Here is an 18100-nt window from a genome sequence, read left to right on the forward strand (position 1 = left end):
ATGCTTTTCAACATATGAAATACACCAAATCTGTGCAAATATATCGGGCGCCTCCTCAACCCTCTTACAGATGTTTCCACCCCTGAATTGGGGTCACCACTGTTTCAGTGGAATTTTTTTGGAGCAGCTGCGACCATCAGCCGTAAAGGCCGAGTGTTTGTGATTTTAAATCCATTTGATCAAATTTAATTAGATGTGGCATTGTATCAAACAATCTATTTGCTAGAAATTAGAAATATAATTTCAGGTCACAGATAAGCAGTGATATAGGATGGCCCTGATTTAAACAACATATATGGCCTTCATTAACACAAAGACAAAAGTCTGCGGGAATGGCAAGTGATCATAATTCAGCTTACACATTTTTCTGAAAAATAAAAACCCAATCAAGTGTTTTGGTATTTTCCACTTCCCATCACCTTATTAAATCCATAAACATACCTGGCAAATATTCCTTGTGAGTTGCTAGGAGATCCATACAGGCAAATGATGGAATATGCTGATGCACGGTGGCGCTAATAGTCTGCACGGCGACATTTCTCTCCCCAATTAACTGCTTATATGCCAGCATTGCTTCACCCACCTGCAAAAATACACAAAACATCAACACAAAGTTACAAGGCCTCTGCTGGTAACAGTAAATGTGCACTAACTTTACTGTATCAACTTAAAGAAGTAATTACTTTACAGAGGAGGTTCACTGTGAGACATTCCTACCGACAGGTAATTTTCTGTTTGTTAATGTTCTTTCTGGGGGAGGCTAAGATTTCACAGTGCTTCTGAACTTTCCTGCCTAGAGCAATTTGCCAGCGGTGTGTAAGAAAGGTAATATCTTTCTCCTGACAGGGACTGTAACTCGAGTCCCTTGTTAGCCATAGCTGTTATAATTTCACATTACTTCTCATCACTGCCGTTTTAAGTCAAGACACCTTCGCTGTCTTTTTATAGAACACATGCTGTGTACAGTCTCATCATATTTCCTCTGGTTAATTACCAAGATCATTGTAACTGTAAATATCACCGATGCTTTCAGTTATGTTTCGTTAGACCTAAAACAATACTCTATGTTTTCCAGGAAAAGGCTACATAAAATCCAGCATTACAATTATTGCGCCAGCTACAAAAATGAAAACATGAGGAGAAGGGAACATCCCAAGGTAGGTAATACCAAGATAGGTAATTATACAAAACCTGCTTCATGCATAGTTCTGCATGGCTTTACTGGCAGGCATGGCCTTAATAAGAGGAACATAACTATACTAGGAGGATATGCTTATACACAGGAAATGGTTATTCACAGATTGGACATAGCTAATGTTGGTGTATAAATGTAGGACCACATGGTTGGGCACTCAAACACATGCATTAAGCACCATTGAAAGGACAACTGAAGTGAGAAATATATAGATACTGCCATATGTATTTCCTTTTATACAAATTGGTTGCCTGGCAGTCCTGTTGGTCTATTAGGATGCAGTAGTGTCTGAATAATGTTAGAAACAAGCATGAAGCTAATCTTTCAGCTCGGACAATAATGTCAGAAACACCTGATATGCTGCATGCTTGTTCAGGGTCCGTGGCTAAAACTATTAAAGGAAGAGGATCAGCAGGATAGCCAGGCAACTGGTATTGCTTAAAAGGAAATAAATAAGGCAGCATCCATATCCCTCTTTCTTCAGTGGCCCTTTAAAGAGAAACTCCCACCAAGAATTGAACTTTATCCCAGTCAGTAGCTGATACCCCCTTTTACATGAGAAATCTATTCCTTTTCACAAACAGACCATCAGGGGGCGCTGTATAGCTGATATTGTGGTGAAACCCCTCCCACAAAACAAATTCTAAGTACGTACTCTTGGCAGTTTCCTGTCTGTGAACCCTGTTGTATTGTGGGAAATAGCTGTTTACAGCTGTTTACAACTGCCAAAACAGCAAGCAGCAGCTACATCACTTGCCAGGAGTAAAAATGTCACCATGTGATAAATGTCAGAATATAAATCAGGGATTTAAAATATTTTACAATGGGCAAACACTGACTAAATCATTTATACATAATTATTGTAAAAATGAAGCACTTTTTTTATTACATTATTTTCAGTCGAGTTCCTCTTTAAGTAATGCACAGCAGAATGGGTTGCATTTCTCTGATACCATCTCCTTCCAAGCTGAAAGTTCAGTGCTGAAATTATGCAGAATGCATGTGTTCAGGTGCCGAACCATGTGGTCCCGAATTTGAACATCAACACTAGACATGATCATACCGGGGGGGCACGTAGCATTACTGTTAAAGACATAGCTATGCTCAGGGACACTACTATATGGGGGATACATGGATATACAGAGGTCTTTTCCATGGATGTCATGGGGGCCATACTTGCAATGGGTGGGTGGGAGATCATCTTGGATGCAGTGTTATAAAAGAATCATGGTAATTACACTTGTTATATGACCATTGCCCCTCAGTGACCGCCACAGTGTAGCTTTGTAGAAAGCAAGCTGAATCATGCACGTCCCAGCATGATTTACTAGTACTGTATTATCACATACCCAGAAGGATGGAGGAATCCACTTCTAGAAAACCAGGGACTTTTAGTGGCAAACTTGCATAAATTGTTAGTATATTTTTACATCTCTAAGAATAATAACCTTTATTTAAATCATTGCATTTACAATATAAAACACATTGATAACATTAAAATATTGCATATGCATGAGGATAAAAATCAAATTAAACAAAGTTCATATAATTAGCCTGTATAAACTCAGTAAGACTTTAGAATTATTCCTATATGCTTGCAATCAATTCACATAACCATCTCTCATATAAGCGATTTATATCCCAAAGGGAAAGGCCAACTGTAAAAACACCAAGGAAATTTTAGGTTTATATTATCATTGTTTTTTGTTTTTTTTTCAAAACAGTAGCCTGCTTGACTTTCTGTGGAGCACATTCCCAGAAACAAAATGAGGTCTCATGGTTCCAATAATAGGCTACTGCATGGCAAAAATGTAAATGTAAGTGTTTACCTAAAAAGCTAAGTAGCATTTTATGGTAGTGACGAGCTAGCTTAAAGTCAACCTGTGCATGAAGCATAAAATCTACTACAATCAACTGACATTATATAAACTATATAACAAATGGCTGGCTGTAAAAGTAATCTATATTAACCCCTTCATTACCAGCGGCCTCTGCCCCTTTCATGACCAGAGACCACTGGTACCAGAAACCGGCATACACAAGCGAATCGCCGCACATACCCACCGCTAGCGCCGTCCACGCTGCACACTCGCCGCCTCAGGCCACTCACACTGCCGTCTCTATGCCCAATGAAAGCAAACTTACAATACTTTTAGGCACTATTTTAAACTGAAAGTTTGTTCTTAGAAGTTATAATGGTGTGGTCTAATGGTCTATTGAAACAGAGGTCAGATTCTGATTGTAATTCCATGTTAAAAACATATCTTCACATTCTTTATAGATTTCATGTTCAATGCAAAATGTAGTAGTTACAGGGCATCTCAGGTAATGGAAATGAGACTGCACCACTCTCAAAATGATCAGATTGACATCCAGTATCCTGTGTTTTAGATATTATTTTTAATGACATCCTGCAGGTGTCTGAAAAATGCTGTAGATATCCCCTATGATATATTTTCTGACACCAAACTAGCTTATCAGCTGAAACAGCAGGGTAGGATTTCCCCCCCCCCCCCTTGATTTACATGGATAGCATGCCCTTTGTTTTTTTTGAGAAATGTCCCTTGAGCAGAGAAATGACCCTGACCTTACTTAACCTCTGTTCCACCACACACAATGCCCAAATAGGTGGAGATTGAGTAAACGAGCAGCCTATAAGGACGGGTAATCAAGGACTAGGAATGGTCATTGAGATGCTGATAGTTCCAAGTGTGTACAATTTGCATGGAATTTTATGCAGCTAAAATATGACTAACCAAATGTGACTGCTGCTGCATTTTATCAGTCCAAGCTGCATACATTTGCACCAAATTTGCATCAAATTAAAATTCTTTACATCTCTTTGAGCACCCCTATCAAGGACACTGAGCTCATCTAAAAAAAGGTTTTGGAAACAGGCACATGACCAGCATGTTTTATTTATTCCTGCGAACATGAGCTATATATGCAGGTGCTGAGGAAGCAGATGTATGGTACATTAAACCGAGGAAAGTGTTTATAGGTCTTAAAAATAAAATTCCCCTGCAGTTTTCTCTCTGCACAAACAAGTTCTAAAATCCATACTTTTAAAGGCATCTCTCACATCTGTGCTCATAATAACTTGTAATTCTCACTAGAGTCGGAAAGGCCAGTGAAATCCTCATTGGCACAGTGCCCAGTGCTATGCCCATCTGTGCTTCTGTAGCATTCAGATGTTAGCCAGGTGGAAAGGGGAACCCAAAGTGTACAAATAAGGCAATTGAAAACAAGCTTTTTGCTTTTTTTCATCTTAATTGTAGAGTGCTGTATTAGTTGACATTTTACTGAAAGGTCAACTTAGCAAAAAAGCACCAAGTTTAATAGGAACCCTTAATAGGTGTTATGACTTGTAAATAGATGCGAGACGAAGACAGCACTAGAGCCCATGCAGTGCTGTAGAAGTGGTAAACAGGCTATTTCCTTTAGCTATCTATCAGGTTAGACAGAATACATTGCAGAGGAAAATCCTTCCAGTGACAAATGTTCCCATTCCTAGCATACTACAGCACTAAATAACTTCTAGACACGGTGAAAAGCAAAACTGGTTTCACACTGTAATGTTCACAAATCTGATTATAGAATATTATGCCAACCCATAAAATCTGCTCTGATCATAAAATTTCCAGGAGTCCCTGCGCAGAAACAGATGCTACTTATACAGCCAGAAGACAAATACCTCAAAGACACGTCTTTCTAATAAAAAATAAATAAAAAAATGGAAAAAAAAGTGTTCTTCAGCTCTACAAAGGTTCTTGAATGGCTTTCAAGGACTCGGGGAATTTAAAAATACATTATAGTAAATCTATGCATGAGAAGAGAAGCTATATTAGACCTTGCACGTGTGCCTTTTATAACATAAATCCATATAAGCGTGTGGTACCATGGTTAAAAACTGAGCAGATGTCTTCACATCAGACAATCTTTCTTGCCAGCTCCCGGGAGAGCCTCTTGTCTAGCTCAGCTCTGCTGCTTTCTCAACCCTGACTGTCTTTTCAAATGTATTTATCTGACTGTTCACATAAGCAACACCTTACTTAGAATTCACTGGAAAACCAATGTCTTTCCCCTAACTCGATGCAGCTTAACCACTTCAGGTCCAGAACAAGGGGACAAAAAGCAAGGGGTTAAGACAAACCTTAACTGAACATAAACTGATGTCCTAATTTTGTGTTTGAAAGCTAAAAACAGAACATTCAAGTTTTGCTTTTGTTAGATGATGACAATTTTAGATGTTTTACAACCCTCTTCTTAAACTATTGACCTGTTTTATCAATTCCCTTAACTCAGAATTGTCTCTCTGACATGCATGTTTTATAGCCTGTAATTACTTTAGTTATCTGTTAGAGATACAGCTGCAGGCTGACTGAAGTCTGACTGGAGAACATCTGTCATTCAAAGCCCTGAAATTCTAACTTCTACAGTGAGAAAACGGAAAATAAAAAAAAAAGGAAGACAGACTAGTTTTATGTAGGTTTCAGACTGTATGTAAACATGTTTATCTCATTATATCATTTCATGTACACTTTTAATTATACACATTTAACTACAGGGATTATTATTTTTATTACATGCTATAAACATCTACAGGAATTCTCAGAACTTCTGGCAATGCTAACTATGTCGTATCCGAGATGGATCATCCTTGGTGACTTCAACGTCTGGGCTGATGACACTCAATCACAAAATGCAAATGAACTAATAAATCTCATGGGTGGACTAGGCTTCACACAAGTTGTAAAATCTGCTACCCACAGAGGAGGGCATACGTTAGACTTACTGTTCCACCTTGGAATGGACATTAGTAACATAACAGTAACCCCAGTGGTGTGGTCAGACCATCACATAATACAGTTTACTATTGAACATCACCCTATCAAGCAGCTCCCTAAAGAAACAATCAAAATCCGTCTCCTGAATAAATGAACACCGGAGAGGATAACTGCCAACCTGGATTTTACAAATCTGCTCCACAGTCAAATGGACCCAAACACTCTAGTAACCCAGTACAACAACACGATATATGAAACACTTGACAGTATTGCCCCATGGTGCACCAAATCAGCAACCAAAAAGCAGAAAGCTAACTAGTTTGACAAAACCATCATGGATCTAAAAAAGAAAGGGCGCAGACTTGAAAGACAGTGGCGTAAATCAGGGTCTGAGGAGCACAGATCTAGCCTAATTCAACACCTCAGACAATACCAACAAGCAATAACCAAGAAAAAATCAGACTTTATCTCGCACAAAATATCTACAGCCAACAACAGAGCTGGTCAACTCTTCCACACAGTGGAATCACTCTGCAATCCTTCCTGCCTAAAAGCCCCAACCACATTCTCCAGGGAAAGGTGTGAAGAATTCTCTGCCTTCTTCACAAACAAGGTGTCTACCATCCGTGCCAGCATTACACCAACATCAATTGACCACTGGACTTTGCATCTGCCTACTACCGTACCACCATGGCAAGTCTTTGACACTCTGAGTGAAGAAGATTTTGGAATTCTCATTCAAAGTCTCCGCCCCACTACCTGCGACCTGGATCCTGGCCCAACTGGTTTCTTAATGCAGTGCCCAGAGCTGATCAGGCCAGCACTTCACAAAATCACTCAGTGCTCCTTGCAAAGTGGACTTTTCCCAGAAGAACTAAAGAAAGCAATCATAAAACCCCTCTTGAAAAAACCATCACTAGATCCTGATTCTGTAACCAACTACAGACCTGTTGCGAACTTACCATTCCTATCAAAAGTTATCGAGAAAGTAGTCGCCAACCAGCTGGAAGCCAGGCTTACAGATAACAACATCTTTGATACTTTTCAGTCAGGATTCAGGAAAAGGCACAGCACTGAAACAGCATTAGTCCGAGTAATAAATGATCTACTTACTGCAAGGGACAAGGGTGATTGCTCAATTTTGATTCTTCTTGACTTGTCTGCAGCATTTGATACTGTGGATCATGAAATACTAATCCAGCGACTGAAGAATTACTGTGGCCTAAGGGGTACTGTTCTTAACTGGTTTCAGACCTTCCTATCTGGCAGGACACAGCAAGTATGTCTGGGCACACACTACTCTAATCCAGTGCCACTTCCCTATGGAGTTCCACAGGGTTCTGTACTATCACCATTACTCTTTGCAGTCTACATGCTCCCACTGGGCAAAATAATCCAGAACTATGGCCTAGGGATACCATTGTTATGCAGATGACACACAACTGTATCTGTCCTTCAAGCCTGGCACCCAAGACCCATCAGCATCCATAAATGCGTGTCTAGTGGATTTACAAAATTGGATGAACACCAGCTGGCTGAGGCTGAACTCTGACAAAACAGAGGTGTTGGTGGTAGGTGGTCCACACATGATGGATAAAGTTCAAAACGCTCACCACCTCAAACTAGCAATTGGGGGAGATACTGTACAGTATAAAGACTCTGTGCGAAACCTTGGGGTGATCCTGGATGGAAATCTAAAACTCAAACAGCAGGTATCAGCTGTCGTCAAGTCTTCCTTCTTCCATCTAAGAAATATAGCGAAAATCAAACACCTTATCCCAGCTGAAGACCTACCTGCCCTGGTTCATGCATTTGTACCCTCCCGCCTAGACTACTGCAACGCCCTGTTCATCGGATCTACAGAAAAGGTTCTGCGCCCCTTACAGCTAGTACAGTATGCTGCAGCCAGACTCCTAGCCAATGCCCCCCGCAGCTCACACATCACCCCAGTACTGCAAACTCTTCACTGGTTGCCAGTAAAATGGAGAATCAATTTTAAGATCTGCCTGCTGACATTCAAGGCTCTACACCATATGGGACCCAAATACATAGCGGATCTATTGGAACTTTATGCCCCTCCACGCACCCTCCGCTCTGCCAACAAGATGAAGCTGATTATTCCCAGGATACACTTAACATTTGGTGCTCGGGCCTTTTCCTACGCAGCCCCTACTCTATGGAAATCACTTCCACAATCAGTACGAGAGGCTCCCTCTCTGGACAGCTTTAAAAAAAGGCTAAAAACTCACCTCTTTTCCCTAGCCTTTGAGACTGCATAATGCAGGGTCACAGCGCTTTGAGTCCCCAGGGAGAAAAGCGCTATATAAATATTATTGTTATTGTTATCTTATGTAGCGCTGTACACAGTATAAAAAAAGACTACAGTGGGAACCATAGATACACAAGTAGTTCAACTTACTGTACAATCAGAGCATCCAACAACAAAACCACATAATACATATAGTTCTTGTGCGGTTTCAAACATCAGCAATGCCAGTCCATGTCCATATGATAAAGTAGAGCAAAAGCAGGAAACACTAGAGGGAGAACTCTGCCCGTACAATCTAGATGATAGAGACACTAGATGACGAGTGGAATGGAGAGACAAAGGGGCTAGCGTATGAGGCAGTGAGCCACAACATCTAACAGAACAGCATGAACAGAGGTGCAAATACTAATTAAATAAACAGTAGTGCAAATTGAAATTAAATAAACATGGTACAGTTCCAAACACAGTGTTACGCTAAATAGTTCAATCAATCAATTTGGGGGATGAAAGGTGGCAGGGGTGGGCGCTGGCGGTGGAATCTCCCCCAGGGAATTCAGATGTTTGACCGCAGCAGGGAAGGAGTTTCTATGCCACAAAGTTCTGGTGGAGATGGCCGGAAACCTCCTGCTTGAAAAGAGCTGACCAGGACGTGAGGGGTGTGAGAGGTTGCCAGCAGTCCTCACTTCTTCTTCAGGTGGTGGAGGAAGAATAGCCTCTACTGGGCTTTCCTCTGGGTTAAAGAAAACCTGAACTGAAAATTAAAAGTCAAAATAAGCATACACAAGTCATACTTACCTTCCATGTAATCTACTCCTCAGTGTCTTTCTCTTGTCCCGCATCCTGTTTGTTCACTGTGATCAAGGGAATTTTTCGTCCTCCATTTTGAAAATGGCCATTACCCATAACAGCTTTCTGGTCAGCACACAGTTAAACTGTAACATCGCCCACTTGAGCCATAGGGAAACATGGACATTACCTGGTACATCAGTTTTCCTCTCAGCTATAACTGACAGCAACTGATATTTTACTGACAGCAACTGACATATTTCAGATCTGACAAAATATTGTCAGAACTGGAAGGGATTATTGTCAGAAGAAAATGGTGAGCTTCTGAGAGGAACTGATGGCAAGGTAACTATGTAATGTTCATTTGAAGTTACCTCATGTGTTTATTTTAAATATTTTTACTCAGTACAGGTTGTCGTTAAGGTGATGTTTGCCTGCCAGCTTAGGTCTTTTGAGATGGTGGTGCCCAGAAGGTGCTGGACACGTGCTAGTGGCAGCAAAGCATGCGTAATTAAGCTCAAACAGAGAAGTGTGCGCTCAGCGCACGCTATGCTGCAGTAGTGCAGCATAGCATGTGCTGGTAACTTACGCCAGCTCCTTGCCAGGTGACAGGTAGCCTATTGGGCCAATCAAAGTGCAAGCATCACGTCCTTTAAAGCCACTGGACGACCCCAAAGGGCTCAGAGTGGGACGAGTGGAGCAACTGTTATTGGCAAGTTACCAGTGATCGCTATGCTGCACTACCACAGCATAGCATGCGCTGAGTGCGCGCTCCTCTGATTGAGCTTAATTACGCATACTACGCTACCACTAGCGCGCGTAGCATGCAAGGAATTAAAATTAAGATGCCCTCGTGTAAAAGCACAAGTAACAGTAGGTTACTCCCACAAATTATCTCAACCCCATTGTCTGGAATGTCAGCGTGCAGCCACATCTCTGTGAATTAGAGGATTGGGGTATTGCTGCTGAGCTCCCTCTTGTTGCTGAGGAGACAATATCTGTTTCCTTTCACATAGGTATTATTGGAAAAAAAAATTGTCTAAAAGTAAGGAAAATCGCTTACCCAAGAAATGTGGGTAAGGTAAACAATGCTTTTGATTTCTAAACACTGAAAAGACAATGTATTTTGTGGGTCCTTGCCAGTTTCCTAGTCAGGTCAAGTTACAGACCTGTGAAACTTGTCTTTAAAGTGTTTACAAATAAAAAACGTACACTATACTATACAGGGCTCCTGGGGTCGCTGTGTCTTTTTTTGTTTTCTGGAAAGAGGTCTTCAGACTACTACAGATGTCTACTAAACTTATATTGATGCTCAAATGAATATTGTATTATAGTGTGTGTGTCATGCCTATTGGTTAGACAACAAAACTGCCTCATTATTTGTTCATACTACCACACTCAGTGTTTTCTGAAATGCTAATAACATTTGCACAAGGTTGATGGGACAATGTACAAACAGGAAGGGGTCTACCTACAAAGCAGTAGAAATAACAGGAAGCAGCACAACACAACTGAAGGTATAAGCGCAAAAAACTGCTCCTACTATACATACTGAGGATGACATTGCATTTTCTTGAAAAGAAGATAAGAGTAATTAAAGCAGGTATAGTGGATTATTGACCAGGGTCTCACTTTTAGCACACTTAAAGCATAAGTACATAAACACTTCAGCACTAACCCTCTCTGCTCAATAACAGATTAGGAAAAGCTGAAAGCCACTTACTGAAAACATACAAGTACCTGTGAGTACAGAGAAAAATATGGAGAGAAAAGCAGTCACTAAAAATAAGATAACATGTCTTCATTGCTATCACTAGTTCATAAGAAGCCACAACCCTTTTCTACTTTCACTTAAAAAGATTCAGATGTCAAGGTTACAGAAAGTCTCCTTTACTTGGCAAACAGTACAGCAATATTTAAGGATATGTTCTGGCTGACAGGTGCTATCATTTCTTTTTGTGTATCTTTAAAACTGCAGTGGGAACATTAAATATGTATGTACCATAATCTATTATGAATTGGGGTTGTAAAACCATAATTTCAAAATATCATATTTTTTCTATTTTGCCATATTTTTTGCAAATACTTATAATGGTGGCCATACACTGGTCGATTTGCCATCAGATTCGACCAACAGATAGATCCCTCTCTGATCGAATCTGATCAGAGAGAGATCGTATGGCCACCTTTACTGCAAACAGATTGTGAACCGATTTCAGCCTGAAACCGTTCACAATCTGTGGTGGTGGTGGTGCTGCCGCCGCTCTCCGCCCCGCATACATTACCTGCTCCGCCGGCGCGAGTCCCCTGGACACCGCTGCTCCGTCTCCGGAATGCTTTACTTCTTCCTGCCCGGCAGGAAGTTTAAACAGTAGAGGGCGCTCTACTGTTTAAACTTCCACCGCACAGGAAGAAGTGAAGCATGCCGAAGACCAGACCAGACCAGCGCGGAGACGGAGCAGCGGTGACAGCGGGACTCGCGCCGGCGAAGCAGGTAATGTGAACCCACTGCATTGTGTCGGTCGTCGGGCATTCGAACGCCGCTATTGACGCACTCCCGACCCGCCGGCGCTCTAAAAAAATGTTCCACATGGATGGATCGTCGGGAACGATGGATTTCGGACGGAAATCCATCATTCTGTCAGCGGTGTGCGCGGCGATTTCACAGCCGTTTCAATCACTGTGATCGAAACGGCTGTATATCGGCGGGAAAATCGTTAGGTGTATGGGCCCCTTAAGAAGGAAAAAGTTGTCTGGAAAGCAGAAAACATACTGCCAGATTAAACTCTTCATTATCAAGGCTGTACTACAGACAGCCACAGTCCCGTTCTTTTGTTCCCCAAATAAACATTTTTCATAAAATTAAAGTCTCTCATACGCCTAATGGTTAAAGGTACTTTCCAGTTAAAATAAATGAACTGTTAATAACCACCCTATCCACTCAGTAAAGCTAGCCAGCTGGCTATCCCCACAAAAGTCAGAACCACATTTATTTTAGTCAAGGGGAAAGATTACACTTGCCCCCAGATAGGGGGACCACCTGGAAACCTGCAAGCAATACATCTTAGATTTTCACAGTATAAAAAAGTTCACATCTCACAGCCACCTCAAGCTCCAAATAGCCAAGAATGTGCTTATTCTATAAAATAAATAAATAAATAAAAATAGCCTCTTTGTTCAGTCTAAAAGACCAATTAAAAAGAACTATATAGCTTATCCTGCTTACGAACTAACTCAACAACATTTTTCATTGATAATATAATAATTATTATTATTAGCATATTATTATTAATGTATTAATATAATATTATTATTAATCTATATTGGTATTAATCCATTTCCCAAAATGCTTTAGAGAGTACATTCATCTATTCATTGCAACTAGGAGAAAAGAAGGCCCATAAGGACAGCACCACTCAAAAGTATAACAATATTTATTAATACATGATTTCAAATTGTACATATATGACATACAATGAGTATTCAACTGAATTAAAATCACTTAAAACAGACCACATGATCCCATATACTTCAGCTGCAATCAATCCTGCCCTATAATAAAAAAAGGCCTATGCAAATTGTTGTAACATGCCACTATATATGTGTGTAACACTCTAATACATATTAATATAGGCCAATTATTAGCAGATACAAGTCAATCACCTTGGTGGGCATCAAAAAGAGCTCATCAATGGTTGAACCCGGGTTCAGTAAAGTGCAAAAGTGTATAATGCATAGAAAAATAAATAAACCTAAGATATATATATATATATATATATATATATATATATATATATATATATATATATATATATATATATATATATATATATATATATATATATATATATATATATATACCACAATAGTGCAATTAATAAATAGGTGAATAATGCCAATCAAAATGGAAGACTGCTAAACAAATGACACATAGGAGCAGCCTATATCTAAAGTGCATGAGAGGATAACAGTGTGCAAAGGAAAATACTTAGCCCAGGAAGGAACAAGGAGAGACCGGGCAGCGCAGCTGAAGAAAGGAAAATGGTCCCCTCAAAACGTTCCCAGCAGCTCCGCGGGCGTCACCCCGCTTTGAAAGGAGGAGAGGACACCGTCAAGTACATTCATCTATTCATATCACTAACTTTCCTTTAGCACGGCTCACAACTGACATTACTACAATGGTATAGGACCACTTTTTCCACGGAAGCCAGAAAACCCAGCCATTTGTTTTTGGGATGTTGGAGGAAACAGGTGCAAACATAAGGAGAACGTATACTGTATCTCTGAGCTTGTAGTGACGTGGGTAGGATTAGAACTTGGAACTCTAGGTGAGAACATTAATCATGAAGCTTCATTCCCTTCTAAAAGAACACACATTCAAAGGTAAAATAAAACAACAATTAAAATAAAAACTCCCTAAATCGAGGAGTAGTCTGTATACATCTTCCTGTTAAGAGAGGAAGGAAAAAGAAACAAATCTCTGGTGGTGCATATCCTCAAGGAAGTATCAGGGGCGTAAATAGACATCACTGGGCCCCCCTGCGAAACTTTGGATGAGGCCCCTCACCCCCCACGCTTTCTGCACAGGAAAATTGAGGACCAGTGTGTTTTCTTCATGCAGATAAAAACACCTAGACTTAAAGGAAACATCAGGCAATCTATGCTACCCCCAGATCTACTTACCCGGGGCTTCCTCCAGCCCCTTGCAGCTGACAAGTCCCTCCCTGTTCCCAGTACATACATACACACACAGCCTTATTATTTTACTACATGAGAGCACATGCTATATGGAGGAACAACAATGACATGCTGAACATAAGATATAGTATTCATTCACTGTAACTTTGGCAAAACATTCAGAATGTCACTGATTGATACTGTTATTACGGGATCTTGGAATTCATTGAAACAACAAGCTCTCAATGAAGCAGCAACAGTAAGACATCAATCTCCACTACATTGTGTTGTAAAAGTAATTAGAGGCCATAAGGTCATTAGCCCTGTGCGTGATAAGAATCTAGGAATCCTTTTGAAGTAATTGCTGAAAAGGGAAAGTCTACAACTTTTTTTCAAAATGTGACTATTATGTTTTTAGGTTGTACATAGAGACATCAGAACTTAGCTGCAGTGTGAGACAGATATTTTTTACGAACCCTAGGGAGCAGGGACAGTGTACAAATTCCAAAGTGTGTATGAGTCCTTATCTGTGTGGTGGACACATGAAGTCAATATAACAATGGTGCGAGAGCAGAATACATTTTTTCACTCCATGCCCTTAGCTGTCAGTCTCTCAAACTTTTCCCCCCACGGGCCCTCTGTGGCTTCTGAGCCCCCCTGCGGAGGCATCCCTTGCAGGGTCTATTGTTACGCCCCTGGAAGTACTGGGAAAGTAACTGAGCATAATGTATTTCTTACTGACGGTTTCCATCTCTTACCAACGGACTGTGGGCAAGGTTTATCACTACATGGGGAGGCCTCATACAGCTGCAGTAATATAACTCCCACTCCGCAATGGATCACCTCAACAGCTTCCCAGCGCACCCAGGAACAGCAGAGGTAACGTGTATCTACTAGATGCCAGCAACCGCTGTGGCTGGATAATGTAATGGTTAAGCGATCTGCCTCTGACACTGGAGACCTGGGTTAAAAGCTTGGCTCTTAGCATCTATTCAGTAAGGAGTCCTTAGGCTAGACTCTCTACATTGCTGCTGCCTGCTGAGCGCACCATAGTGGCTTCAGCTCAAGTGCTTTGAGTCCGCCAGGAGAAAAGCGCAATATAAATGTTATTTTTCTTGTCTTGTTCTTATGCCTATGTTCTAAAATAGATGGAAACCATCTGTAAAAAATGCATGATGCACAGTTAAAAATAAATGAATTTTACTGTTACACATTTTTAAAAAGTACTGGAAACAGATTTTAAATCTCTGACTAATTTTAGTATTAAAATGTCATTAATTTCCCCATAGTGCTTCTTTAAATAAAACTTGTATTGAGAAAAACCTCCCCTGGGGGGTTCTCACCTGGGGTGGGGGAAGCCTCCGGATCCCATCAAGGCTTCCCCCGTCCCTCCTCGGTAAATCAGCGCTTATCAGCGATTGTCAGGCTTGTCGAGGGAGGATTCCGGGACACTTCGGGGGAGCCTGCGCTGGACTGCCTGCAGCTACAGGGGAGGGGGAAGCCTCATTGGGACCCTGAGGCTTCCCCCTCCCAAGGTGAGTATGCCCCAGGTGAACTTTTTTTTATGATACAGGTTCTCTTTAAGCAACTACTTATATACCGCACATTTTTTTTCCAGAAATAATTCAGTTACAAAAAAAATATTACAAATTAAAAGTATGACAAGGACCTGTGTGGCAGCTCGTACTGCAATCCAGGCAAGCAATCTGTAGATTTCCAATTGACTGAGTGTTTTCTCACTGACATCCTTCTCCACCACATTATCTGCCTAAAAAGGTAAAAACGTAGTTATTATGTGATATGTAAAAGCAGAGAATGTCTGGTACTTCTACATTTAACATTTAGTTCTATAAATTGATTTCTTAAATCAGAAAATATGTCTTAAAAGAATGATTCAATCTTGGCGCAAGCTTCACCTGCACATTTGACTAGCAAGTTTTGTAAACATTTTTCATGTCTGTGTACTGAAAATGTGAATAACAGATTTAATGTAGCAGTCACTTTTGTAACATTACAGACTTGTTTACTACAGAAGTTATTAACCACTTCCGGATTCTCGGAGCGTATATACACGCCCCTGAATCCAGAAGTGTATACCATGGAAACGGCCGCTCGTATGAGCGGCCGTTCCATGTCAGTTCCCGGAGGGTGTCTCCGTGAACACCCTGCGAGCCGATCGGCGGCTCGCAGGGTAAATGTAAACACACGGGGAAGATCTTCCCCGGTGTTTACATGTATACGGCGCTGCTGCGCAGCAGCGCCGTAGAGGAGATCGGCGATCCCCGGCCTCTGATTGGCCGGGGATCACCGGCATCTGATAGGCTAAAGCCTATCCCATCAGGCGCAGGACGGATTTCCGTCCTGCGCCGCTCACAGGGGGAGGGAGAGGGAGGGAAGGGGAAGGAGGCCAGGAAGCGCTGCGGAGGGAGGCTTTGAAGAGCCCCCCCCCGCAAGCGCAAGCAGCCGGTGGCGATCAGACCCCCCCAGCAGGACATCCCCCTAGTGGGGAAAAAAGGGGGGAAGTCTGATCGCCCTGGCTGCTAGCTGATCTGTGCTGTGGGCTGGAGAGCCCACGCTGCACAGATCAGCATAAAATTTCATGGTGTGGAAGTGGTTAAAGGACATCCGAAGTGAAAATAAACTGATGAGAAAAACAATTGTATCTATTCTCCTCCTCCTAAAAATGACTTTTTAGAAATCCCACAGTTTTACTTTATATTTAAATCTAGTTTTTAAGTTTTTACTGGATCATTGCCTCTGCTCAATAACACCTTCATTGAATTATGCTAGAGCTCAAATCTATGAATTATTAAACCTTTTATCTCTTTCCTGCTCCAGGAAGCCATTTACTGACAGGAAAGTATTTTATGGCTCTAATTACTTATCAGTGAGGGTTATGCTATAGTCTGACCCGGTCCCGACCCAGATAGAAACTGTCAATTGCAAATCTGATGTTTAACTCTTTAAAGAGACTCTGTAACAAAATGTTCAGCCTTAGTTCTTCTATCCTATAAGTTCCTTTGCCTGTTCTAATGTGCTCTGGCTTACTGCAGCCTTTCCTAATTGCACAGTGGCTGTGTTATCTCTGTTATATGATCTAATCTGTTTCCTTCTGTCAGCTCTGTCGGGCTAAGGCTGGAATGTGTGGAATGTGCAGGGCTGCTTGTGATTGGATAGAAGCGATACACACCCTCTGCAGGCCCCCTGCAGGCTCTGTATGACTCACACACTCTGCTTATGTGAGCCTATCACAAGCTGGTTAGTTTGTTTGTAAACACTGCCTAAAACTGTTAATTACAAGCCAGGATTGCAGCAGAGAGTGGCAGAAACAGCACAGATGGGCCCAGGAGAACATAATGAATAGAATGGCATGCTTTTTGCTATAAAAATTTTAGAGTACAGATTCTCTTTAAGGCAGAGAGAAAAAAAAGGAACATAGCCTAGTTATTTGTGTGCTTGGCACTGTACAGACACATGTCTATTTCATCATGACACCTCGGTTGTCCTTTAAGTCAGCTTTCTCCTTATGAAATATGTGCCTAAAACCTGTCAATCCAGAAGCTAGACCAAAAAAGAAAAAATTTCTTTGAAATATTTGTTTGAAAAAAAACAACAACACATATTTTCACAAATACATAAATAAAACAAGCACAGTAAAGACACTTAACACTCTTTGCAAAGCCCACCTTATGATAAACTAAAAAGTAAGTAGATTTCACCCACCACACTCCTAAACCAGAATGACAAGTTACTTCAACAACAAAAAAACCCTACAACTTGCACTTTTGTAGCCCAGAAAGTTGGACATACTGGGCTTATTTAGCTTGAAATTACCAATAGGCTTAGGAGTGCAAGTTTCCCAGAAAAGGAGCACCATATCAAGCAGTGATGCTTGATGGTATGGAGGAGAGACAAGATATTTAATGTTTATAAACTTTATAAAATGATATACTGTATGTTAACCGGTTCAGCACCGCAGTCCGAAAATCTCATGCATCCGAGCAACGTTCACCTCCCATTCATTTGCCTATAACTTTATTGCTACTTATCACAATGAATTGATCTATATCTTGTTTTTTCCGCCACTAATTAGGCTTTCTTTGGGTGCTACATTTTGCTAAGAATTATTTTTTTCTAAATCTATTTTAACCTTCCCAGCGTTCAATTTCCCCAGTATTTCTGTGCAAACAGTGATAAAATTTATTTTAAAAACTTTTTTTTTCCTGTAACTTGCCAAAATGTGTCAAGCAAGGGTCTAGTATACAGTGCAGGAGAGTATTGATGTGTATGCATGTTTATACTGTTCACAGCATGTTTTTTTGAACGGACATTTCTGTCCATACCGCTAGGGAGGTTAACAGGAAGATTAAGAAAGAAATGAAAAAA

The 18100-nt window shown here is 40.9% G+C and overlaps 1 protein-coding gene across 1 annotated transcript in view; it reads right to left on the minus strand.

Moving 5' to 3' along the window:
- Positions 1-18100, minus strand: part of CFAP54 (cilia and flagella associated protein 54) — a 528182-nt gene that overhangs the window by 44613 nt on the left and 465469 nt on the right. Inside the window, exons 63-64 of the mRNA XM_068273664.1 lie at positions 15384-15482; positions 442-583 (exon numbers count right to left, since the gene is read on the minus strand). Of these exons, the coding sequence (XP_068129765.1) occupies positions 442-583; positions 15384-15482 (241 nt within the window). The remainder of the gene's footprint in view (positions 1-441; positions 584-15383; positions 15483-18100) is intronic.

The sequence above is a fragment of the Hyperolius riggenbachi genome, chromosome 3, assembly GCF_040937935.1.
Source record: "Hyperolius riggenbachi isolate aHypRig1 chromosome 3, aHypRig1.pri, whole genome shotgun sequence".
NCBI classification, from domain to species: Eukaryota; Metazoa; Chordata; class Amphibia; order Anura; family Hyperoliidae; genus Hyperolius; species Hyperolius riggenbachi.